The 27,438-nt window shown below is 41.8% G+C and overlaps 1 protein-coding gene across 2 annotated transcripts in view; it reads left to right on the forward strand.

Annotated features, from left to right (window-relative positions):
* PIGK (phosphatidylinositol glycan anchor biosynthesis class K) overlaps window positions 1-26,723 on the forward strand; it is a 136,506-nt gene extending 109,783 nt beyond the window's left edge. For both annotated transcript variants that reach the window (XM_019531245.1, XM_019531244.1), the window contains exon 11: window positions 25,491-26,723. In XM_019531245.1, the coding sequence (XP_019386790.1) occupies window positions 25,491-25,607 (117 nt within the window). In that variant the 3' untranslated portion in view covers window positions 25,608-26,723. The remainder of the gene's footprint in view (window positions 1-25,490) is intronic.
* The last annotated feature ends 715 nt before the right edge of the window (window positions 26,724-27,438 follow it).

A 27,438-nucleotide genomic window follows, 5' to 3' on the forward strand; every position in this document is an offset into this window, starting at 1 on the left:
CACACCTCCCCCCACCACCCCCATGCCTTGCTGAACAAGTAGGCAAGCCACCAGACCAGCGGCTCTTAGATGAGTAGTGCACAGCGGCAGAAGCCACCCCCCCACCTCTTCCACCGCCTCCTGGATGAGCCATGGCTCTGTCCTGTGCCCACCCCACCCCACCCCAGCAGGGCAGAACTTTCCCTGCTCTAGCCCCAGGTCCACTCCTCCCTCCACTGTAGGGGGCCTTGATCTACCCCCCCCATGCCCTTTCCCTTCCTCCCTTCCCCCTCTGCTTCCACCACACCAGACTTACCAGCTGCATGCAGCTCTTCAAGCTGCCATGCTGGTATCAGAAATCAGATCGTTATCAATGAATATGCCTCCTTAAAATCGGCTATTAGTATCGACCCCAAAAATTTGACTAGTGTACCCTACTAGTCAGTTGCACTAATCATATGCACTTTTAAATTCATAAGCATATATGCAATTTTCACGTATACTGTTTAAATACAGTTTTTGAAAAAGAATAAAGAGATGTTTGTATTTGCTGTCATGCATTTGCAGTGCCTTTGGGAGGGAGGGCCATGGATGACAGTGAGAAGTGCTTCTGCATAGATCAGTGATTCTCAACCAAGGCTTCATGAGATCGTTTTAAGAGTGCTGCAAGGTACCATACAATATTAGGCATGCAAAGCACCCACAGATGATTCATGAGATAAACCCTGACATTTAAAATAGGAATTCCTGATATCAAAATTCATTCTGACCTGCTGTGGTCTTTGTGAACTCTTTGCAACAGAAGAATTGCTCAATTATTTTTCTGTAGTCAATAAACAAGTGAAAGCTAAGAGCTGGCATTTTCTGGGGATAACCTTAAGACTTTGCATCTAAAAAACCTGAAAACCACTGATATAGATATTAAAGTGTGCAGGGGCCATTATACCAATCTCTTCTAACCTCTTACGTAACATAGGTCTTGTACCTATGACATTATGTGCCTTGTATGATATATTCTCCTTATTGTTAATGTTTTAAAATTTAAGGATCAAGATCAGGAGAAAGGATGGAGGTTGAAATGGAAGTTTAATAAAATGTCTGGTTTTAAGGGAGGATTTAAGTGGGAACAATGGGTTAGGTTGCATATTAGAAAGATCATTCTCACTTTTAGGATGTTTAAGCGTTGGAACAGGCTACCTAGAGAGGTTGTAGAATCTCTATCTTTGGAAGTTTTTAAGAGCAGGTTAAGATAAGTATTTGTCTTGAATGATTTAGATAGGGAACTCTGCCTAGAGCCAGGGGATTAGATTAGATGACCTCTGAAGTATCCTTCCAGCCCTACTTTTTTTATGGTTCTGTGGGATGGTGGCATAGGACACAAATGGGAAAAAATATCCCACTCATTGTAGGTGATGTGAAGGGAAAAAATGGATCCTTGAAATAGTATACCACAAGGGCATTAGATGACCTGATTTGGCTGAATGCTTAATCCAATATAAAAGAGAGCTTTATGAACAAAAATATGATACGGTCCTTAAGACACTTTACTTTTTTAATGTAGTTTTGCAGGCACTGTTCTTTCCTCTGTTTTTTAGAAAATTTTCTTTCTCCAGTGTGGCTATTAAGTGTTCAGATCTGTAATTAATGCCAAGCCTTGCAGGTTTATAAATATTTTTATGTTGCTGCTATTTTCAATGATCAATTGATTTATCTGCCTATTGTAAATGATTCTAAAGCTTCATTGCTTCACATCTGAGCGCTAAATACAGTAATTTATGCCTAATGTTAATCCACTAGCTCAAGGGTGGGCAAGTCTGGCCTGCTGGCCAAATTTCCCAGCAGCCCCTGAAAGCCTTATTGTAGCCAGTGTCCACAGAGACCCCAGGAGTGGGGAGGCTGTGACAGCATGGGGCCAGGGTTTCCATGGACTAAATAGCACTGGCAGGGCACACAGCTGGGTGGGATGCTGCTCCGGGGCTGGGATTTTGAGGCAGTTAAAGCATGGTCCAGAGCCAGGGCAGAGCTGTGATCCACTGCCTGCTCAGCTCAAGGTATGTGGACAGTGGACTGCAGCTCTGCTCCAGCTCCGGCCCACAGTCACCACTGCAGTATCCCAGCCCTGGTCCCGGCTGCCAGTGCTTTTTGGGCTGGTGTCCAAGGAAACCTTGGCCCTGCACTGCTTGGCCCTACCACTTCTGGTGTCTCCATGGAGGTGTACAGGGCCTGCTGGGAAGTGGAGTCCAGCCGCTGACCAGATCTGCCATTTCACCCACCACTGCACTAGAGGGTGTCCTCCATGCATATGATCTTTTCTTTCCCTAGTTTCTCTGGTGTGATTTTTACAACGCCTAGAGCACTGTACCATATATTTTGGTGGGATTTTAGCAAAAGGGCCAGTCTGTGTTGTAATCTCATTGTTAGGAACTGCATTTTGGTATTAGCAGACATATTAACCAAAGGCAACATGGGTTGTCATGTCCAAGGGCCTTAAATCCTGGTGTCACATAAAGAGTTGCATGGTCTAGATAGGGTATAGAGCTGAGACTGTCTGAATTCCTTTGCCTCCATCAGCTTGATAATGACGGGATGTTTGCTGTGATTATGATCACAAATTAATGGTGATTGTTTCTAATACAACATTTCCTAGTTCAGTACTGCTTTGCCCTCTAGGTGACAAGAGTACATTTGGCTGCATGACGGTTTTAATGTAATAACTCACAGATTTTTCTTATTTCAATGCTATAACCCTTTTCTATTAAACATATAATTTACTTTTTTCATTATTCTTTGCTCCTCAGAGACTCATTATGCTACATTTGTCTGCATTCATCAGCATTTGTCATTTATTAGCCCAGGTTCTTATTTAAACATTCTAAGTCTTTTTTGCATCTGTCTGTATCATTCCTCATTTATTTGCTGTTCCTTCAAATTTTATATCAGAAAAGCGAATACTATTTAGGTCACTCCAGTGAGTTGGCTCCTGTGGGAAATACTGAATAGGTTTCTAGTGCATAATGGCATGCAAATAATAAACTTCTAACTCACGTGGGAATAGACTAAATGTATGCGCAAGCTCTATATGACCTTAATAGGTTTGTCAGTATCATAATATACAGTGTGTGCCTGTGTTTCTGTTGAATATAGTATGTGAGCAACATACTGTACTCTGCATGGAAGTGTTAAAACCAATGGTATGTCTGACTTACCCTGCTAGAATAAGCAACAAGAATAGCATTAAGCATTAGTAATACAACTGAAGATGCCAGTAACATTAAGCTTAGAATACTCCAGTTCATTTCAGCAGTGGTACTTCATGCATAGAGAAGAAAGCAATGATAAATTCAGAAACATCTTTTTAAAATGCCTCATTCCATTAAATCACACCAAGATGTTTCATATTTATAGTGCTCATAAGGAAAACATACCTTTTAAAAAAATGCTACTTTTAGCTGAGTTTTATACTTATTTTCTAAGAAACTCAGGAAACAGCTGTTTTATTTTAAAACCTGCTTTCTGTGTTAGAGAGTGCATTCTTTCTAAAACTTCATTTCACTTAAATTAACTTATATTTCCACTGAGAATGACTTATATTAAGCACAAAGGGAGGCTTAGTGGTTTAGGCTTCCATCAAATAAACTGCATAACTAAGAAGAGAAGATGCCAAGCCTCATGCTCTTGTACTTGAAAGTATTGTGTTCCCCCTCATGGGAACTCCAAGATTAGAGAAATTATAAAGGCTTTGCAGAAAAACAGGAGTTAGAATTAATTTTGCTTAAGCAGGGAAGTGTCAAAAGCCTATTATGGTAATTTTTCAATTTTGTCTCAACTATTCACACATTTTAAAATAGATGTACAATTGAGAAGAGGAATAATTGATATAATATTTTTTTCAGGCCAGAATAAAATGTAGTTTAGATGCAGTTGAGGGCTTCAGGAGAAGTAGGTATACTAATTAAGTAGTTGACATTTTTCATATCATAGTGAAAATTTCGCTTAATGGGTTGAAATCATATTCTGCAGAATAGTTTCCATCTATGCTTAATTACATCTATGCATGGGCATCAATATTAGATGGAAGCAAATTAACCACCAAAACATTAGGAAGAAAGTGTATTTCACAGCAGTGGAATTTTCTACTGCATAATGTAAGTTAACTTTACTATTATCTGTTATGTACATGACAACACCAGAAGTTGATGTTGAAACAGCATCTTTATAACTGAGTTAATTTTTTTAAGTATCTTTTCAACTAGAATTTTTTTTACATGTCTAATGTAGTGAATAGATTAGCTTAATTTCCTTATAAATGACATAATTCACTAAAAAAGTCTACATCTCACCAGCCTGTACAGTGCAAGGGCAGGGTTAATTGCATTAAAAAATGACTTGATCTAAGGAAGATTTTTCCGAACGTTTCTAATTCAGGGAAAACCAGCTTTGTACAATGAAATTACATTTTTAATTCATTTAATGTAGCATATAACAATAGAAATGGTGAAACGTACTGATTTCTTCAAAGCTGCTCTTAGTCCTTTAATCAATTAAGGGTGTTACTTCAAATCTTTCTTATTTCTGTCAATGGGACAAGCATTTGATTTTGAATGCAATTGGTGGGTAAATATTAAAATATGCATCTTTTTAATATTATTTAGAGAGAGGGTTTGCAATTTCTACAATGTAGGTGCACTGCAGACTCCCCGCCCCCGTTAAGCCAGTTTTCCTGCAGAAGGCCAAATTATTTGTGAGGTTGAGAGGTAGCCAAGCAACAGTGGAAGTTCTGGCTAACTTCAATAGAATTCCTTTGTTATTTTACCTAACTCTTCCATTTCCTTGCAACAGCATCCCCCCTCCCCCCCGATTAAGATATGCCCCTTATTTTTGAAAGGCAGAATAAAGAAGAAAAATATTTCCTTGAAAATACTGGTAAGTAGCAGTAACTGGATAGCAGGGTCTGCAGCAGGAGCCTCTCAGGGAGGGAGAGAGAAAGTGTCTACTGCCAGGGGCTAGGGAGCCCCACATGTAGCACTGCAGTGTTGCTTTTGCTTTCCCTGGCAGAAACAGAAACTGCTATTCCTGTGTTTTCTTGGTTAATTTGTACATCCAAATTTCCAGCAGCTGAATTTTTTTGTGGTGGCAGTATGTGTATTATATGTGACAAAATACAGCAAGCATACCATCAGGAAAGCAGAGATTTGCTGTAGTCAGAGCTTCACTCCTCTTGAGCTTTTGCTGATGCAACTTGCCAGTACCCTGGTTTCATTTCCCCCTTTTTTATGCTTGCCCAGGCTACATTCTTGGCTCTTTACCTTTCCTTGCCCTGTAAGCTAAGGGGAGGGAATTGCATCTCATGAGCCTCTCTACTCACCAGGGCAGTGGCCCATGGTTTTTCTGGTGAGAATGGTGGGAAGGGTTATTTCAGGGGTTATGGCCTGCTGCATTTATTTAAATGTGTTTGCAGAAAAAGAAATGATCAGGTTGAGATTCTGAAGTGAAAGGTGTTGTATATGATATACAGCTATCATTAGTTATCTATTTTATTGCGTAAATACTACTTACATTGGCCAGTATTTCTCAATTCTAAAAATACTGAAGCAAGTGCTTTGAGTTAAGCGTATGACTGGTTCCCTTGACTTCAGTGGGACTGCTCACACACAGAAAATTAGGCGTTTTCGGGCTTAGCACCTCTGTGTATATAAACCATGTTTATTATTTACAAGAGATTGCCAAAGCAAAAGATGTTTTTGCTTAGAATCCCACATGTTCCTGCATTTTCATTTCATTAAGTAATGTACATTTTTATTAAACGTGAATTTGACCTTTTTTCCCCTTATTGCTTCCGTCTGAGGGGGAACTTCTCTGATAGGCAGTATTTAATGGATTTCAGTGAACAGTAAAATGAACAATTCTGCTTTTAATTTTTTTGTGCTGTGCGCAGTATTTCTCCTTCTGCATATAAATAGAAGCAGTAGAAAGTAATTGTTACCAATAAGCCTGCATCGATATAGGCAGTGCTTCTGCTACTGCTTTCATGTTTTGATGTAAATTTAATCAATTTAATCTTTGCATATTTAGCACTGCTGTGATGGCAATTACCTTTTCTGACACTGTCAGGTGTAGACACTCTTAGCTCCAAATATATTTATGTATTTATCCCACTTAACCAATGTGTAATCTTAGAGAGATGTTATTGTTGATTCTTCTGTTAAGTTAATTATATTTTGTTTACCCCTCAGTAGCATGCTGTGGGGTTTGTGGCAGTATAATGCACAAGCCCATCTTGACAGCACTGATGAATAGCGAGAGATAGAGATATTGTCAGCCTGTTCTCCAGTGGTATGTCTAGAATTGTTTTCCTAAATAATTTAGAGAGGCTGGAATGTGATCAAATCATTTCCATTGTAAGAGTGAATGGAAGGTGTAAATGAATAAAGACTTCAGTAATGGAAGGGTTGTGTTTGTGCTGTCAAACTGTTGAAGTGGCATCACATTTTAGGTTATCTAGGAAAACTCTTCACTTGTATAGGTGACCTTTGTGGAATCAGTTTCTCCTCATTTTCCCCCCTGCCTTGCTAGGAGGCACCTAGCTCAGATCATTTTGCAGTTGTGAAGTGGAGTCCATCTCTGTCAGTAGCTCAAGCCATTCTGTAAGTTCTCTCAGCACTGGAAGGGCATGCACAAATACCACGCTAGGAGTGGGGTGGCAAGTAGGGATGATATAGAAATAAGTGTAGGAATGGTTGTATTTATTTATTTTAACTGATATTTGCTCAGGCCAATATAGAAATAAAACTCCAGCACTAGAGTAATGCACAAGAATTGCAGGAGCTTGGAGTTGCTGCTTACTTACAAAGGAAATAAAATATAACAGTTCTTTTAACTTATCACCTGCGTATCAATATAACGTTTACATACGTTAATAGTCAAACAGTATATCTGGAGATGTTGCCTTACAGGCTGGTGGATATATCTGTATTAGCTGGAACTCCTTTCACCTCTGTGTAATATAAGAAAATAAGAAATAAAGCGTATTTAGAACATGTTCAGTCTATTTAAAATACCTGCAATGTTGTTTTGTCCCTCTGTATTCTTGTATACATTCTTACCTTAAAATTAACTTTATTTACTAATGTCCCCACTTCCTACCCCTTTTATTTACCCAGTCCAATTTCCTTCCCACTTGTATCATCCAACAATCCTTATTTTTATACCCTTTACCACTTTCCTCCAAGGTAGAGATTGACCCCAACCCTCAGAGGCTAGGGACAGACATTACACACAAACTGGTTTAAGTGATCAGAAACTGGTTTAAACCTATAACAGAATAGACATTTAGTGCACATAAACCAATTTGAAAATGGCTGAAACCAGTTTGAGCTAAACCTGGTTGAATGTAGTATCACACTTCAAGCAGTGGACATAGTCTTCCCAGACTTTCGGAAGGCCTTCGACACTATCTCTCACCCTGTTCTCATTAAGAAACTGGGGGATTGTGGTGTTGACACCCACACAGTCAATTGGGTCTCCAACTGGCTGGAGGGCTGCACCCAGAGAGTGGTGGTGGATGGGTCATTTTTGGCCTGGAGGGAAGTGGGCAGTGGGGTTCTGCAGGGCTCAGTCCTCGGGCCCGCACTGTTCAACATCTTCATCAGTGACTTGGACGAGGGAGTAAAAAGCACCCTGTTCAAATTTGCTGATGACACTAAGATGTCGGGGGATGTGGGCAAATGATCTCAAATCATTTTTGTTACTCTCGCCAACTGTTCTATATCTTTCTTGCCCAAAGCTGGTTCCTGTGCTCCATAATCAGTGTTTAATGTTTAGAGTAGAAATATTACTTGCTGTCTTGTATGTCCTATGCCCATTTACTTTTTTGGAAACTCTAAAATGTTGATCCTTGTGACCTACTATAACCCCATATTCCACTGTTAAGCCAGTTGCTTCTTTTATTTGTACAGTTCATTATTTTTATGCAAGTTTAATACTTTATGGTTATCCTTATTGGATTTTGTCCTTTTATTCCAGGCTATTTCTTCAGTTTTTCAAAATCAATTTGAATTCTAAGCCTGTCCTAAAAATGCTTGCAACCACTCTTCCTTGCTCTTATCTACAAAGAATGTCATGCGAGACATGTTTCAAATGTCTTTCTGAAGTCCAAATATATTGTATTTGCTGTCACTTCCCTATCCATAAGGCCTATAACCCTGCCATAGAAGATAATGGTGTTGGTTTAACATGATTTTTTCTAAGGAAATATATGTGGTCTGTTACCACCCTTTTATTTTCTAGGTTGTTACAAATGGCTTGTTCCAGCATCTGTCTGGGATCTGAAGTAGGGTTGAACGAAGTAGAATTTCTGGAGTTTTCTTTTTTCTACCTCCTCGTCTTCCCCTCTGACACTTTTAAAAAATAGTAGGCACTATGCATGTCCTTTTCCAATCTTTTGAAGCCTCAACTAACCTCCAAGAATTCTCAAAGATCCTAATAGCTCTGAGATTGCTTTAACAAGTCCCCTAAGATTCCCAGGGTAAAGTTCCTCTGCTCTAGTTGATTTGAAAACATCTGACTTCTTTAAGAACGTTCTTTTCTCTAACCGTGTACTTCAGTCTGTGAAACTTTTGATGGATAGAATTACTAATCAAGGATTTCAGAAAATAGTTGGGTTTTCTGCCAAACTTGCATTTGCTGAACGAGTTCAAAAATCACCTCTATGAAGTGGGCAGGCCACTGTTCTGGCCAGTGTCATTTAATCTGTTTTCCCCTTTTTAAAAGGAATAATTCGCTTTGACAGCCCCATAGCTTTTCTCTGGCAAATGAATGCCGTACAGGATGAATGTAGTTTGAAAGTTTCTTAGACGGCTGTGGCCTGTGTAGACAGCTCCAGTCCTCCTATCCCTGTTAAGGTGAGTGAAAGCAGATAAAGTGCAACTGCTTTTATCATTAATTTAAAAGTGTTACTCATTGGTATTGTGGTACAAAGTGTCTGCAGTAGTTCTCAGGATATTTGCCCAGCATATCACTTCCCCTTTATAGAAGGGTGCTTTGTATTCACAGTGAAAAAGCATAAACAGTAAATTGGATGAATTAGCATCATGCAAAAGTCGGATCAGAACACTTAATTCTTAACACTTAATAACAGTAGGATGCATTGATGCTCAGGTCCCCATCCATTCTCCTTGATGGCAATAGTTCCCAAAGACCACCACCAAGGTAGGGAGCAGCAGAGGGTTTAGGCAATGGAGAGGGAGAGAGAGCAAGTGATATTATCTGTTCTTTGGGGGGCTCTGTCTTTTGATGTTGTAAACAGAGTAGAAATGCCCTTCTTAGGTATGTGCACTACATGTATAACTGTTTTTAACATGGTTATATTAAACCTGTCTCACAACATATTTGTTAATAACTAGGAATCTACTTAATTTGTGGTTTCATGGATTTTGTGGAAACCCAGAAACTGCAAAATCCAGGAATGTCCAGGAAATCCATGAAATCAACAACAAAAAACTTAATAAAAATAAAATGCCAGTGGTTCTCATTGCCAGAAGGGGAAGATGCTGGCTTGTGGGACAGCATGAAGGGCAGCAGACCAGAGGGCGGCTGCCCTGTCCATCCACGAGGTTTCTCTGCCAAGCAGTGCCAAGGAGTGGGGGTGCTGCAAAATGATCGTAGAATTGGAACTTTGTGCCACGATCAACCAGCAAAAATTGGTAAGCTCCCCCAAGATTTAGGTAGATCCATTTAATAGCAAAGTTACATAGGAGCTAGAACATCTAGATCATGGGGTGGGCAAAATATGGCCCGGGGGACAAATCTGGCCTTCTCTGGGCAGGATTCTGTCCAGCCCACGGTGGGTCCTTTGGTCCTGCCCGACCTAGATGCAGAGAGCAGCCCAGGCTGGGATACCTGACAGCACTAGACATGCCCACCAAGATAGAGGCAGCTACTGGCTTCTGTGCCAGTACCAAGGTAGACTTCTGGGCCAGTACCAGGCCACCACCAGGGTAGCCGCTCCCACCCACCTATCTCTGTGATCGGAGGGAACATCAGTGCCTAACACAGGCTGCAGGACAGGAACCCACACCAGGCACCTCAAGGCAGTAGCCCAGCAGCAACCAGCTGCATTTGCGGAACTGCTGCACCTGATCACCCCTGCTGTGTGACGTCTCCAGCACGGTCCCCATTGTGCATCTCCCACCCAGCACTTGCCACCCAGTATGCCCTGTGTAGCCCTGCTCAACTTGCTTGCTCTCACTCTCTCTCTCTCCCCATTGCCTAAACCCTCTGCTGCTCCCTACCTTGGTGGTGGCCCTGCCACCTCCCATGTCCCGACCCACTGCCAAGCTCCCACTTCTACTTAACCCTTTGTTGCCTCCCCAGCTTTAACCAGCCATGCCTGGGGCTGCAAATGTGCCTGCTTAGGTCTCTTTCCCAGCACCACTGGGGCTGGGCTAATGATCAGCTCTGTGCAGCGCCAGGAGTTGGGGCATCTGCAGGAAGAGCCAAGCCCCTGCTGGGATTGCAGAGCTGATGGGAGCATGTTTCACTTGCGCTAGGCCCTTCAGCTCCTGTCCCTCCACAGCCCAATGCCAGCTGGGGTCAGGACAGAACCTGGGAATGGGACAGGCCAGGGCTCCCCAGTAGGGGCTCAGCTCTTTCTGCAGATGCCCTGACATCCGGCACTATGTGGAGCCAAGCATTAGCCCAGCTCGAATGGTGCTAGGAGAGGAACCTAAGTAAGTGGGTGTCATTAGCAGCCCTGGCCATGGCTGGAAGGAGGCAACAGAGCATTGAGTGGAAGTGGAAGCTTTGCAGCAGGTTGGGGCTTGGGAGGTGGCAGGGCCACTGTCAAGTTGGGGAGCAGTGGAGGGCCTTGGCCATGGGAAGGGAAGACATGGGCTGGCAGGACTGCACAGGGCACATCAGGCAGCAAGTGCTGGGCAGGAGCCGCACATTGGGGGCCACACTGGAGATGCTGCACAGTAGAGGTGATCAGGAGCAGCAGCTCCAGGAATGCAGGTGGTTGCTGTCTGGCTCCTGTCTTGTGGTCCTGGGGTCTCCACAGAGACCGGCTGGGACCCACGCTACCAGGGTGTCTGGCCAGATGGACCGGATGAGACTGCCTGGGGAGTTTAGGGGATGGGGTTCTGACCTGGCCTGTGACAGTTCACCAAAACTCCTTTTGGCCCACGGGCCTAAATAATTGGTCGCCCCGATCTAGATGCAGTAAGTTGATTTAAGAACCGTTTTCTTTTATTTGTCTGTTTTCAGAAAGATTGTCTGTACTCCTGGTGCAAACTTTGCTATAAAAAAAATCCTGGCCTGATCTGTGAGTGGAAAGCTGCTGAATACAGCGCTGTTTGAAACTATACTTTCACTATCTCTGAATAACTTTTAATAGAAAATATGTGCTGTGCAAGAGGAGAATGGCCATATTTGTATATGCTTATTTTGAATGAGTCAGATCCCTCTTGCCTACCTTCCTTGCTGAAGTCTGTTCTCTGTTCACCCCTCATCTAAACACAGTACTGTTTGAGATGTGCAGGAGAACCTTGATCATCCACTTACATGCATTATGTAGCACACAACTCAGGGCAGATGTGGGCTTCTCGGATTCTAATTGTAGACATCCCAGGGACATCTAAAAACCTAGTTGTATAGGTTTCACAAACAGAGTGTGTATATATATATATATATATATTTGGATTTAAATTTCTCAGAATGTAGCCACTGAGATGTTTGATTAGTTTTTGTAGTCAGTATAGCATATTGAATATAAGATCTAATGTTGTCTAACATCTGCTGTTAATACAGTGTGCCACCTGGAAACAAATGAATAGATACTCATGGGATATCCAGAGAAAATGCCTGGTTAGAACCTTCATTGCTTCTGAAATGTACAGCATAGTAATTTATGAATGTCACAGTTTTTCCACATAAACAAACATACCTTTGTTTGCGTTTGAGGGAACAAAATTACACTTGATAATGGAAAGTTTGAGACATACACTTAATTTTTATGAGATTAAGGGAAACACATGCCTCAGAGTATCTCAGTTTTTAATATTGTGGGGGGGGGCTTAGTGGCCCAGAGTGGCTCTATGTAGTGCTGCTATATGGTGAATCTGAACTGGTATCCAAGCATTAAGAGAGAATGCTCTGCCAGGTGGAAATGCTGACCCATAGCTGGCATTCAGAGCAGTCTTTACAAGCTAAGATAAAACCATGTTCTAGTATAGCCAGGTATGAGAGATACTGTCTTTCTATACTGGCTGTCATATACAAAAACATACTTCTTAAATGGTTCTTCCTTTAGCTCAGGTGAGTGAACATTTCTTGTTGGGAAACCAGTTGTTATAAAGTAGGGACCATTCTCAGAATATGAACTTTTATGCACAGGTAGGAAGTGTGTACTTAATTTATTGTCTTCTGGTGTCTGGCCTCTCTTGGAGTAAAGAACCCCCCTGGAGTTTCTCATCCAGTCTGATTGATAGCCTGTGCCGAAGGTCCTTGGTCTTAACTCTGCTGAGGATCCTGTTTTAGTTTGTTGCACTAGGGAGAAAATAGGAAGACTTTCTATAAATGAAATAACTACAGACCACGTTTTCAAATATAAGTTGTTGGGTAGGCATTCATTTCTTTCACCTGACCTGACACAGATAATGAATGTGTGTGTTCATATGTGTGATTTACATGTCCGTGAGCATCTTCTAGATGCTCCTTTCTGAATATTGTGACAAACAACATGTATTTTATTAAAATGCAGAAAATGAACTCCCTAAATATGAATATATGTGGAGGTTCACTGAAATATAGTTGCACTCTGCATTCTTCTGTTTCCTAAACTCACGCATGGTCCTATATCCCTCAGTGTAACTGACTGATGAATGCATATTGCAAGTCCTCTTGTGTGCCAGTCGCAGTGAATATGAATTGTTATAAGGCTCCACTAAAAAGTCTTGGCTGTTTTGTGTTAGTGGTAGCAGCTCTTTCTTAGTTGTGTTCAATCAGTTCAGTCCCTGTTGGCTAAGTAGGTGCTTGGCTAGGATTTTGAACCCCAGTGGGATAAATGTCTTTTGAGTAGAAGTACCATATGACTTAGTTAGATCATAGGTCTAAAAATTAGTGGTTAATTGTAAAGTTCTGCATGTCAATGAAGTGAAGAACCAAACTGCTATGACCAGTGCACCGGACAGTCATTTTAGACCAGAAGTTAATTTCTAAGTAAATCTTGTAGAATGAAATTTTAGACAGAAGAAATGAAAAGCCAAAGCCATAACATGATATTGTTGTTTTTTATGTGATTACATAGATTTCAAAGTAAATATGCTTGTTTAAACTGCAGTTCTTGGCTTTGGCCTGTTAGTGTAACTTAGCTGGCATTCTCTTCTATGTTTCCAGGGGTTTTTGTTGGTGGTAAGTGGAATTTTAGTATTATTTTACTGAAATTTGGGGTATCAGTAATAATGACCTGTGGTTAATAAGTAGGAACTGTGAGGATTAGACAAAATATTTTAAATTGTTTAGTAGATTAACAGGCATCTTTGTTGTTGGAAGTCTGTTATGGCTTTACTCATACTGTGGGCACCAAAGAGGATTAAGCTTTTAGTAGGTGACTGAAATTACTAGTCCCCACATTGCTTCCCTCCCATGGGGCATAAAATAAAGACTGACAGATTAGAATTTCATACTTTCACTAAATGCATTGTGCTTATATATTATGCTGCGATTACACAGAATACAAATAATTCATTTTGATTTTGAATTGTGTGTTTTCTTTTAGGAAGCACAATGATTATCTGATTTGAAATTTAAAATTATAAATAAATCTGAATTACTATTAGAAAGTCCATAAGAAATATGTCAATGGTGAGTTTCCTTTCCCTTTTCTTTTGCCTTTTTTTTCCCACCACAAGGATGGGCTTGTACTTCCACTTGTGAATCCAAGGGAAACTTTGTATGGAAAAGATCTTTTTTGCACCATGTACCTTTTTCGTTACTGTCTTGAGAATCAAAATTGAAATGTCAGCAGATCACCAAATACGAGTGCCTCTTTAGATAAATAAAAGGGGAACTGCTCCTACTTCAGAGGAGGAAGCAAGGGTCAGAACCCGCAGGTTCTCAGAAAGAAAAGGTGCTGGGAAGAAAATTAATAAATGCACAGGAATCCGAAATCCATAAAACATCCCAGGGATTGCTTTGCTCTCATCACTGGTTCCTAAAACCATCAGAGGCTGGGGGGGGTTACCAGTGAGGTGCCATCATTTCCTCCAGGTTGTAGCTGCGGTTGTATGGAAGGAGGCACTAGAATGATGTTTTACATCATGTGCTTCAGTAATTAAACCAAATACAGAATTGGTCCTAGGCCCCTCTAAACTGCCTCTTCAGGAATAATTTAGCAGAGATTAACTTGAAATAGATGTCACTTTAATAGAGACATTAGACTGCAACACTTCTGCCTTTTTATTTCTGTATGATTAAATATGGATATTCAGCTCTCTGGTTTGAACCTCTGCCAACACTATTGGAAATAGAATACTGGAGTAGATGGGCACTTGGTTGGACCCAAATCGGGAATTCTTCTGCAAAGTCTGCAGTTTTCTTTTATGAATTACACTGCCCTCACTTACCATTGGAATGTGATTGGTTGAGTTCAGCTGAGGCCTTCTAGACCAACATCAAAACTGATATTTGAGTTTTGTCTGGGTAAGAACTAAAGAATTAGGATCTTAATGATACCTTAACCTAGCTTTTTGTGTATGAAATAATTTGATCACACAATGTGTTAAAACTTTAACTTTTATTCTGATTTATTCTCATTGAATGTTTTTAATCATTTTCAAATCTAATTGCCACTGTAGCTTTAATACATTTTCTTTATCTTTCTTTTCTAAAAAACCCAACATTTTAACTTTAATAACATGTACTGTATGTGAAAAAGTCTCTCATTGAAAATCTTGGACACTTTCCACTAGGATCCCTACAGACCCATCCAATTTGAAAATACACTGTTTTATCCTCCTCTTAATTACAATACGTGGAGCAGCCCTCTGTTAACTGTTTTGAAGTTCCATAGAATAATGATTCTACCAGAACTATAAAGAGTACGACAGAAAACTATTCACAGTAGGAAGCTCACTGTTGCTTAGCTACCTACCTTTTTAATTTGGAATCTCCAGCAATTCGATAATGACTAGCCCTTAGGCTGCTAAATGTATTTGTTCGTGACACATTGCCATTTTATGTGTGCATTTCACCTTTGTGTTACAGCTATCAATGTAGGGATAAAGAGGAGGTTTATTATGGAGTTATGTTAAATGAAAAATGCTAAATACATCAATTTCCCGGTAAATACTTAGTAAAGTCCTCAAATGGGTATAGCGCAAATGAAGTTGTTAGGTAAGCTATTTTTGGAAGCAAAAAAGACCCGTGGGCCTGATCCTTAAAATATTTACTTCTGTGGACCGTTCCAAATTCTCCATAATGCTAATTACCCTGAGGCTCTGAATGTCTTAAGTGAATGCGTACACTGAGTGGAGGGGGGGAGCGCTGTAAGAGCCACTCTAATTAAAGCACTCGCAACATCATGTGTATTCAGCATCCTGCGCTCCAAAATGGTGCTGCCATTTTGAAACACTGGGATGCTGAATACACGTGACACGGAGGCTGCTGGAGTGCACTAATTAGCATGCTCCAGCAGACTCAGTTAATTGAGTCTGCTGTGATGCATGCCAATTAGCATGTGTTGGAACAGAGGTGGTGCCCTGAGAGCCTAAATCTCTTAACTGAATATGTACACATAATTTTTGATGATCTGTAATGATATTTGACTAACTGGAAATGCAAATACTGCATCGGCCTCTTAGTCTTTCCATCCAGCTTTTTAAAAAAAAGAATAAGCTGGTTGGTTTCATTGGACAATTCATGTGAAAAGCATCCTGTGCACATGCAGAAACTCTCTAGATTTTTAAAAATTGAAGGAGCAAGACTCTTATATGCATCGGTACTTTCTTAATATGTACACAGAACCGAATTTGTCAAGGAACCCTGAAAGCAGTGTCCATAAAATTTGTATACAACTGGCTCATTTACACTCAAGGCTGGGTTTGCACAACCATTCCCATTTGTGTCAGAGAATAGGAGTACATGAGGCTTTTGTCCCTGCTGCTTAAGAAGCTCTTTTGATTTCTTAGCTTTTAAAGCCAGGGGATTTACAATCTTTTCTCCTGTCTAATATTTGTCATAGAATTTCATTCAGTAGTTCCTGGATTGAGCCCAAACAGTGGTGCTTTTCCTTTCTGGCATGTGGATCAGCCAAGTGGGGCCCAACTGGTTGGTTGGTCAGTTCTGCAAGCTGGATTCAGCATATGGACTGACTGTCCTGGGTGACCCAGTTTTGGCAGGCTGTCGAGGGCCGCATGGGTAGCCCCACCCCTTGACAGGTGCCCTGTCCTCTGGTCACCATCTTGGGACCAATGTCCCAATGTCTTTGATTCCAAGACACTGGGACATTGGTCCGGCCCAAAGTGGGGCACAGGCTGGCAGGGGTCTGTGGAGCCAGGCTGGGCTGCACCTGCAGGAAGAGGGGGAGGCTGGCCCAGCTCCATAGAACCCCTGCTGGCTGGGACCCTGTGCTCCTGCCACCCTGCTCTGGGCCCCACTGGCACTGGCCCCAGGACACTGGTGCAGGCCCCGTGCTCCTGCTAGCTTCCCGCCCACTCACTCCCAGTGCCCCCCAGCCCCTTGGTACAGGCGGGGGGCAGTGCACAGCCCTGACCCCGTGCTTGCCATTAGGGAAGAAGCTGGTGCTGAGCACAGGGAAAAGCAGCCCGTCACCATGGCCAGTGCTCCCTGCTGCAGGCACTTCCAGCCCACGCGGGGCTGTCCTGCACAGGCACAGGTAGCCCCACATGGGCTGCAAGTAGCTGCAGCACGGGCCACTGGGCATGGGGCGAGTGAGGGGCCTTTTTTCCCCGTGCTCAGCACCACCTTGTAACCCAGCCCCGCTGCCAGCCTGGGCTCCGTGCCGGCTCTGGGCTCACCCATCAGGGCTGAACATCGCGGCGGCAGCTGTGGCCTCCCCGCCATGCCCGGCAGTATTGGCTGCTGCTGCCCATCCGTAGCTCACGTGCTGGGCAGCCCAGAGGTGGCAGCGGCAAACACTGCCCGGTGTGGCAAGCAGAGGGCCCGCAGCTGCTGTCACCATGTGCAGCCCTGACAAGTGAGCCCGTAGCCCGTGCAGGGCCCAGACTGGTAGTGGGGCTGGGTTACAAGGTGGTGCTCAGCACAGGGGACAGCGGCCCCTCAACCGCTCCATGGCCGGTGCCCTGCACTGCAGCCGTTTGCAGCCCATGTGGGGCTGCCTGTGCCTGCTTCGGACAGCCCCGTGTGGGCTGCGAGTGGCTGCAGCAGGGAACACAGGCCATGGGGCGGGGAAGGGCCACTTTCCTCTGCACTGGGAATGAACAGGAAAGGAGCCTGGGGAGTGCCTGTGATGCAAGTGGTACCTCCTGGTGATGGCCTAAGATAGCTACAGGAAGAGGTGGTGAGGCTCCAAAGCATCCTCAGCCGTGAGGAATTAATTGATTCAGTGCTGAAGGAGATCTCTAGGACTGCGGAGGAAGGACTATGAGATGTGGTGCTGGAGAAGGAAGGAGGGCATGGACTCTCAGGAAGGTAGAAGCTGGAAGCTTGTGACCTTTGGCAGCAAGCAGAAGTCTTCATCTCCAACTGCAGCAGTTTGGCTAGAGAACAAATATGGAGCCCTAGCAACAGATGACAAAGAGCATGTTCTGTCAGTGGAAAAGGCCAGGCCTCCCCAAGGTTGGGAGGATCAAGACCACTGTCACTAGGAGGAAGCAATAGGTGGTGGTGGTTGGTGACTTCCTGTTGTGGTGGACGGAAACATCCATCTGCCCATCTGAACTGTTGTCTCAGGAGGTCTACTGCTTTGCCTGGAGTCTGGATCCGACATGTCATGGAAGTATTACTCAGAGTCATCCGGCCCTCTGACTATGATGATCAACCATGTGGACACCAATGATACTGCTAGATGGGACCCTTTGCACATCAAAAATGACTATTGGACTCTAGTTGCAAAATTGAAGGGGACAGTGGCTCAGGTAGAGTCATGGATGGGTATAAAATGTTCAGGAAGGACAAGCAGGAGAGAAAAGGAGGAGGAATTTCTATGTAAAAAACTATATGATTGCTCAGAGGTACAGTATGTAACTGGAGATGGTCTCTGGGTTAGCGTCAGAGAGGAGAGCAACAAGCGTGATGCTGTGGTGGGTGTCTGCTATAGACCACCAGACCAGGAGGATGAGGTGCTTGAGGCTTTCTTCAAACACGTAGCGGAAGTTTCCAGAACACAGGCCCTGGTTCTCATGGGGGACTTCAGTCACCCTGACATTTGCTGGGAGGGCAATACAGCAGTGCACAGGCAATCCAGGAAGTTTTTGGAGAGTGTTAGGGACAACTTCTTGGTGCAAGGGCTAGAGAGGTCAACTAGAAACCATCCTCTTTTTGAACTGCTGCTCACAAACAGGGAAGAATTGGTGGGGAATGTAGAAGTGGCTGGCTAATCGGGCACCAGTGACCATGAGATGGTTGCATCAGAATCCTAAGGAAAGGAAGGAGGAGGAGAGTAGCAGAGTAAGGAGCCTGGACTTCAGAAAAGCAGACTTTAACTCACTCGGGGAACTGATGGGAGGCGAGTTTGAGGGGAGAAAGGGAGTCCAAGAGAGCTGGTTGTACTTTAAAGAAACCTTACAGAGGGCACAGGAATGAATCACCTCAATGCTCAGGAACACTAGCAAATATGACAGAAGACCAGCTTGGCTTAGCAGAAAACTCTTCAGTGAGCTAAAATACAAAAAGGAAGCTTACAAGAAGTGGAAACGTGGAGAAATGACTAGGAAGGAGTATAAGGGTATTGCTCAGGCATGCAGGGAAGAAATCTGGAAGGCCAAAATGCATTTGGAGTTGCAGCTAGCAAAAGATGTAAAGCTTAGCAAGAAAGGTTTCTACAAGTATGTCAGCAACAAGAGGAAGACCAAGGAAAGTGTGAGTCCCTTACTGAATGGGAGAGGGAACGTAGAGACAGATGATGTGGAAAAGGCCTGTCTTCACAGTCAAGAGCAGCTACCAAACTACTGCACCAGGAAACGTCGTCTGGGTGGGAAGTAAGCAGCCAACAGTGGTGACAGAACAGGTTAGGGACTACTGAAAAAAGCTGAAAGTGTACATGTCTGTAGGGCTAGATGCAGTTCCTCCAGAGGTGCTAAGGGAGTTGGCCAATGTGATTGCAGAGCTGCTTGCCATTATCTTTGAAAACTCATGGCAATTGGGAAAGGTCCCGGGTGATTGGAAAGGGTTAATATAGTGCCTGTCTTTCAGAAAAGAAAGAAGGAGCATTTAGGAAACTACAGACTGGTCAGCCCCACCTCAGCCCCTGGAAAAATCATGGAGCAGATCCTCAGGAATCCATTTCTCAGCATTTGGAAGAGAAGGTGATTTCGAACAGTTGGTATGAATTCACCAAGGGCAAGTCATGCCTGACCAACCCGATTGCATCCACAGAGCCAGTCAAATGAAGGCAGAGAGAGCAGTACGTATGATGTATCTTGACTTTGCCAAGGCTTCCGATGTGGTCTCCCACAATGTTTTTGCAAGAAAGGTAAGGAAGTATGGGGTTGGATGAGTAGACTAAAGCAGATAGAAAACTGGCTGCATGGTTGGGCTAAAGAGATAGTAATCAATAGCTCGATGTATAGTTGGCAAGTGGAGTGCCCCAGGGGTCAGTCCTGGGGCCATTTTATTCAGTGTCGTCTTCAGCAATCTGGAAGATGGGATGGAGTGAACCCTCAGCAAGTTTGCGGATGACACCACACTGGGGGAACTACTAGATATGCTGGAGGGACAGGACTAGGATTCAGAGAGATCTAGACAAATTGGAGGATGGGACCAAGAGAAAGCTCAAGAAGTTCACTAAGGACAAGTGTAGAGTTCTGCACTTAGGATGGAAGAATCCCCTGCACTGGTACACACTGGGGACTGACTGGTGAAGTAGCAGCTCTGCAGAAAAAGGCCTGGAGGTTATAGTGGACTGTAAGCTAAATATGAGCCAACAGTGTGCCCTTGTTGCAAAGAAGGCTAACAGTAAGCTGGGCTGCATTAGTAGGAGTGTTGCCAGCAGATTGAGGGAAGTGATTCCCCTCTATTTGGCACAGGTGAGATCATGGGCAACTGATGCCTCCTGAGTCTTGCGGGGCACCCACAGAAGCCAGTGTCAGCAGCTGGGCTGGGGCTGGTGGGCACCCACAGAAGTTGTCAGAAGCAGGGCCAGCCAGGTCAGAGACTGCAAGTGCCTCCGTCTCCCTCCTACCCAGTTGCCTATGGGTGAGGTGACATCTGGAGTGCTATGTCCAGTTTTTGGTTCCCCACTACAGAAGGGATGTGGACCAGTTGGTGAGAGGGCTGGGGAACATGACTTTCCCTCCCCAGTCCAGGAGAGAACAACAAAAATGGTCAGAAGGCTGGAAACATAACTTATGAGGAGCAGCTGAGGGGACTGGGGTTATTGAGTCTGGAGAAGAGAAGACTGAGGAGGGGATTTATTAACAAACAGCCTTCAACTACTTGAAGGGTGATTTCAAAGAAGATGGAGCTGGACTGCTCTCAGTGGTGGCAAATGGCAGAACAAGGAGCAGGGGTCTCAAGTTGCAGCAAGGGAAGTTTAGGTTAGACATTAGGAGAACTTTCTTGCTAGGATGGTAGTAAAACACTGGAGCCAGGTAGCCTGGAGAGGTGGTGGAATCTCCATCCTTGGAGGTTTTTAAGATGTGGGTAGACAAAGCCTTGACTGGAATAATATAGTTGGAGATGGTATTGTTGTAGCAGGGGGTTGGACTGGCTGACCTCTTGAGATCCCTTCCAACCCTATGGTTTTGTCTGCACGAGCTAAACCCTTGGTATTGATTCAGCTGTTCTGACAGAAGAGTGCCTTTTCAGGGAAGTATTGTTTATGTGGGGAAATGGTGTTGTATCAGCAGACACTCCCCGCCGTCAATGCTGGCATGCCCTGTGTTTCCATTTGGGGAGTTTTACTGGTGTAACTAGGTCAGGAGAGACTCTGCAGACATGTTCTTGGTAAAAAAGATTAAAATGTGGCTTTTTGGCAGTGAGACATCTTATTATCCACTCCTCCCTGTACACCTGTTTGCCATATGCAAATAACTCCTGACTCCTCTTTCTCCCAATTCACTTAAAATATTACAGCATTTATGACTGAAATTAAGCAGCATGTTTTCCAGCACTTAACATATTGATTACTGTAACATTCACATAATTATTCAAATCCCTGACATCTGAAAAGTGGAGATTATAGGTTTTTGTGCCAGTGCCCCAAAGTACTTGGTGTTTTGTGTTTTAAAGAAAAAATGAAACAAACAAAACAAAAGAAAAAGTTTTCCTTGTAAGCTGTACCATATTAACTTCTTTCTGTATCATTATTTTTAGTACATAAATTGATTGTTTGCATTTTTATAGGCAAATTATAGCTGAATTCTTAGTATGCAGCTTTCATGTATTGTGAGAGAGATCTGTGTGAACATACTATGTTGAGGGAGAGACACAATTTCTCTGCATAAAAATGGTTACTTTTATGAATAGGCATTAGTGGCAATAATCTGCTACTTATATCAGGGTTTGATATGACTAACGTTTTCTAAGAGTTTTAATTTGTTTCCATTTAGTTTGAATCTTGTGGGTGTTCTCCCTGGGGTATTTTTTCTGCTTGCTCTCAACTTTAATACAAGGGTACATACATACATTGAAATCAAAATGCATTCAAACACATGCATAGTATATCCCTCAGTAATGCATAGCATTGAACAGCATTACAGTAGTGAAGAGCATTAGAAATGGGTTTGATGCATCTTTATTAGAGTTTTTAAACCTGCTAAAATATTACTGAAGTTTAGGCCCCTAATTTACATGAAACTGATCTTTAAATTAAAATCCGCTCAAGAACCTCTCCTATCTAAACCCTTTTGTTCTCTCTCACTTTTTGACACAGAAACCAGCACTGAAATAACCCTGTTAATGTTGTTGGCAAAATTGCATTGACTTCTTTGGGACAAGAATTTCAGCCCAGAAGGACCCAAGATCATGTTGGTCAATAACTTGGGGAAGTAGATATCTATCACATTTTAAAGGAGTGATAAACTTTTTTTTGAGGTTTAGATTTAGGGTTAGAAAATTAATGTAAACCTTTTTGGGTTCTCTCTCAAAGGTGTTCTTTGCAGGCTTAAAAACATAGTTCCACCTTTTATCTCTGTGCTTCCATTCCATGTGCTCAGTAGACCAGAGGGTCTGTGTTTTATTGCTGTAGGTACCAACACATGTTCACTTAGCTGCTTTGTTGGCAGTTTCACCTGTATGTAACAAGAGACAGTCTTATCAGCATCAGTCCTTGTAGCTGTCTTCTACGATTATCTTATCTGTGAGTCTCATGATGGATGAGTCTATCCAGGATTGATAGACTGTTGCAGCTCAGGCATGTGTTTCCATGTGGGGTGGGTGGCTCTGGGCTCTTGGTTTGATCCACAACACAGTCTAAGTCTCATGTGTTCGGCTTGTTTGGCAAACAGAAAATTGCCTAAAGTGCCAGATAGCTGGGTAGGGGTGTACTTGGTAGCTGTGGTGGTCTGAAACAAGAATATGAATTTTTTGTATGTCTTCCAGGTAGATGGTTAATCTTCCAGCCCAGCCCATTCTCTCATCTATGCTACTGGTGGCCCTGGAAGTTGAGTATATGCTGTCACTTTTCAATGCTTTTATTAAAGCAAAGGACATGCGAGTAATACTGTAATGGGCCTTAATGAGGTGTTGATAGCTGTAGGTATAAATTAGCAGCTGTGCATAAATTGGCTTAAGTCTTCAGTATTGATATCAATAGGACTTGGCAAATGGCTGATACTATTTGCATAATGTAAATGTCTGCCAACCTTATCCATGGGTATCTTAAGTGATTTCCACTGTCCATCACTTTTAGGCTGATTGTACTGAAAGTGGTGCTGGCTCAGTAGCCCTTGTGTAGTTTTTAGTCTACAATCCCCTTCATCAAGTTACACTTATTTTTAAGATAAGTGAGCATGTAGCTTCATTTTTCTTTTTTCTGCTTTAGTCTTTTCATCAATAATATATCCAGTACATTTTAAAACTGCAGTCCATGGCTTTACACAGACTATTTGTGCGTCCTTGAATTAAAATGTAAAAGCATTACTGTAGCAGACTCCATTTTCTCATGGAATTTCATGGAGGAGGCTTCCATATACAGTATGACAAACTGTAAAACCATACTCATAGATCACCTTATAAATATTTATTCATATAAATTCTTTAAAGAAATTAAATTATGTGTTCTATACAAAATAGAAGAGAGAGGCTTTTAGTGTCACTGACTGCAAATTGAAGTCATTTGTCTAGAAGGGTCAGGTGCCACTTTGTGGTAAGGATTTGTCTCAGATCCAAGAAAAGAAAGATTGATAGTACAAAGAGATTGATGAAATGAGCACTGCAATATGCATACGAAGTTGTGGGTTAATTAGGAGAATTTAAACGAGAAAGTTCCTTTGTGTGGAGAGCCGTTACTCTGAGAACTGAGGTATGTTGGCAGCTTTGCACATTTAGAGTTGATTTCCTGAGATGTTTACATGGAGGTGTGTGGTTGTGAATATCAATGAAGTGGTGAATTGTCAACATTGCATACATTTTATGTTAATGAGAGTTTCTTAGGAAATGTAATGTTGTATATTCTCCTTTGTTAAAATCTTCAGCTTTGTTGTTATTAATGTAAATTATAATCCTAGTTCTTTCCTTTTCCCAGCAGGGAAAATAAATTCAGTAATGTTTCATGGAATTGTTACTGTTGTTTTTGTTTGTTTTTTCAAGTCCTTTGTCTGCTATGTTTTTAAAAATTAAGTATTGTACTTATCAAGAAACTTCCTCTAGTTAGGAAAATCTATCTAGCGTGTCCCAAAATATGGAGGCTAAGAAATCCAAAAGCATCATTTTTTTTTGTTGACAGGAAAGCCGAACAGCAGAACAGATGCTGCAAACTGCTCCCATTGCTTTAAAGTTCCTTAGCCACCTGGTACATTTTGTTGAAAAAGGGAAGCTTCCCTTAACTAGTTTTGTGGATAAGTTGTATCTGTACAGTATTCTGTCTTCATAATATTTGTTCACTTGACTATGGTACAACTTTGTTTGAATTTGACTGAACCACTACAAAAAGCAAAATGACCCTGTAGGCTGTTTTTACACAAAGGTGTAGGAGAGCAAAACAAGTACAGTTTCAGTAGGAAATGAGTACAAAAGTAATTAAGGACTTGCATATTTGGCCCAGATGAGCTATACATAAATTTGACCTCTTCTTTAATACTAATTTTAGCTGCATGCCTTTATTTTTTTGTTTTAGCAACTGTAACTCCTTGCTTATATCTGTGTGTGTGTATGTATATGTGTGTGTGTGTGTATGTGTTACCACGTACAGTGTTACATCTACTCCTGTTTTGTGAAATAGGAGCTGAGTTATGCTTCTCCTAAGAATTGAAGCTCTGATTTCCTTGACTTCAATTTATGTTTTCAACACAAATGTTGCATTTACATAGCTTTTAATTGCATCTGCCGGAGATGTTAAAGTTCTCTTTTGGGCACTCAGTGACTATGCCCTCCAGAATTCATTTCGCACTGAATATGCAAGATTTAAAAGTGGTGTGGAGCTGGGGAGACAGCAGAAGGGATAGGAGTTTTATTTTACCTAAGGGGCCTAGCAGATCTTGATGCATTTCACTTGGCTGCAGATAAAAAGATTGAGGGCAAAGAAGTAGAATGGCCAAGTTCACAATGGCCCAATCAAGCAAAGGCACTTTGAAGCAATGCAGCATAAATTCTGGAAAAAACTTATAGGTTGTATGTAATCTTATTGTGTGTTATAAGATTCATTAAAACATACTTATCATTTATGTATTGTAAGAACTAAGTATTAATAGTTTAAAACAGAATGAGCATCTGTGAATTTCTTGGATACTAAAAAAGCCAATCTTTTTAACTTTCACACTTCAGAATAGTTGACTACTTAAAAAAAATTCAACAATATTTTGCCAACTTTTTCCAATAAAATGTCATGTTTTGCCTGAGAAATTGTCTTTAGGCAAATGTGGGAAGACTGTTCTTCTGAAGAGTTACATAAACAAGAAAATTGAGGTTTACAGTGAAATTACTTTCACACAGTATAATATACTCCCATCCTCCTTTTGGCTGTGAGATTATTTTCCCCACCCCGTGTACATTTAGACCCATTCAAAAGATGAGCGTTTGATTTTGTTGGGTATTGGCTTTGTGAAGAGGTGCTTCTTGTCTTTTTTTTTAATAACGCTATGATTCCCCCCCTCCATGCATAAATTTAATGAAGATTTAACATGACACATAATAATTATTTTATTTTTATTTTACAGAAACCGAAACAGAAAGACTGGCATCCTCCTGGAGGTTTTATTCTAGGACTCTGGGCATTGATTATCATGGTTTTCTTTAAAACATATGGAATCAAGCACATGAAACACATCTTTTAGGTTTCTGAGCAACCAAGATGATTTCACTGACTGCAACCTTGAATGAAAATTGGTGTCATCAAAGTTTCTTTTTTTGTGCATTTTGTCTGTTTGTAGTGAAAAATAGTGTTGAAAACCTCATATCTAGATGTTCTTTTGATGTTGGTCATCTTCCCTTCTTTCTGTGAGAGCCTGACAAATGGGTATACCATTAGATAATTTTATACTGTGGCTTTTTTAAACATATTTTAATCCTGTTTCTGAGCAATATTTCATTCCCTGCGTTCAAAAAACAAGAGGGCAAACCCTAAAGACATTGGCAGGAACTTTAAAACTAATTACAAATTGTTACACTGACAGATTTTATACCTCTAAGTAAATCTTAGAAATAGTTATCATCTCACTAGAATGAAGGTCTAGACAGTATGAAGAACTTTATTTCAGGTGTCATTTTAGCAGTAAAAACTTAAGTCACTCTGCAAACTTCTCCCATAACATTGAATGTTCTCAGCAGATATAACAAGACTAGAAAAATAGTGACTTCTTTTGTCTGTCAAATAAAAACCTTTACGTTAGCCCTTTTTCCAAAGGCAATCCTAGGGCTGGGATTCTACGAGTCGTTAGAATGGGGTGCAAAAATATGACTTAATGATGACCTCATTGAATCTATGTAGAGAAAAGGAAGCCAGAATGTTTAAAGCTATGACTTCCCCGTGTTTATTAAATAGCATTCATAGACCTTTCAAGATTGTCTTTTAAACCCCATTGAAGAAGGCTTCCAATGCTTTCAATAAACTGAGTCTTTGCATAATGTCAAATTTACTTTGGCATCAGGGATTAAAAATTGTTATAAATTGTATTATTGTAGTCAATGATTTCAAACGCTTGGAAATTAGTATTTATCATTTATGTCTTGTAAATTCTGTTGTGATGCATCGATTTTTTTCATGTTAGATATCTGTTGATGAATGTATGCTGAGTGGGTTTTGTTCTTATATCTTACCTGTGTTGAGCGACAGAAAGAACAAATCTATTCATATACAAGTGTCAGATGAGAGATTTCTGAAGGTGCTTTCCCTGTATGCTTTTGGATTGTGCCCTATATGACAAATAAAGATAAGGTATACGTGCAATGAATAGTCTTAGATGTGAATCTCTGAAGTCATCAAGAATTGTTTATAGTCACATCACATCTCCAGTATAGTAGATGTGTCTACACATGCATTTATGCTGATTTAAAGTTATTGCACAGTAATTTACTGTGCGGTAAGCAGGAATAGGCTGGCATCTACATATGCAGGTGTTAAAGTGCTTTAACACTGTGTGTGGACTGGCTTGGGATTAAAATTAGTCCCAAGTCAGCCCTCACTCACAGTGTTACTGTGCAGTAAGGCACCCATCCATACGTGCATTATTGAGCAGTATCTAATTTGGCATAAATTTGATACCTGCATGCTGCAGGTATCAAATTTACTCCCAAGCTGACGTAAGTCACCTTATTTACTGTGCACTAGGGGAGAACGTGTGTGTAGACATGTGCCCATACTGTGTAGTCATTTTGCAGTAAATGTGCACATGTAGATGTGCCTAATGCTTTGGAGAACACACCGGTCAGGATTTACATGTTGCTTAGGACACGTGTGTCTGTAAATTTTAGGTATTTTTCACATAGTCTCTTCTAGGCTGAACTGCAACATGTACTACAGCTTCATGTCAAGGGTGATATTTGGAAAGGTGTGCCCTGCAGAGAGCAAACTCTCTAGAAACAGTGCCTTCGCAGGCTCCAGGGGGTACAGCCACTGGCACAGCGTCTGTCCAGCTGTGCACCCCACTACTTCTACTGACTAGTGCT

This window comes from Crocodylus porosus, unplaced genomic scaffold (assembly GCF_001723895.1).
Source record: "Crocodylus porosus isolate Cpor-Errol unplaced genomic scaffold, CroPor_comp1, whole genome shotgun sequence".
NCBI classification, from domain to species: domain Eukaryota; kingdom Metazoa; phylum Chordata; order Crocodylia; family Crocodylidae; genus Crocodylus; species Crocodylus porosus.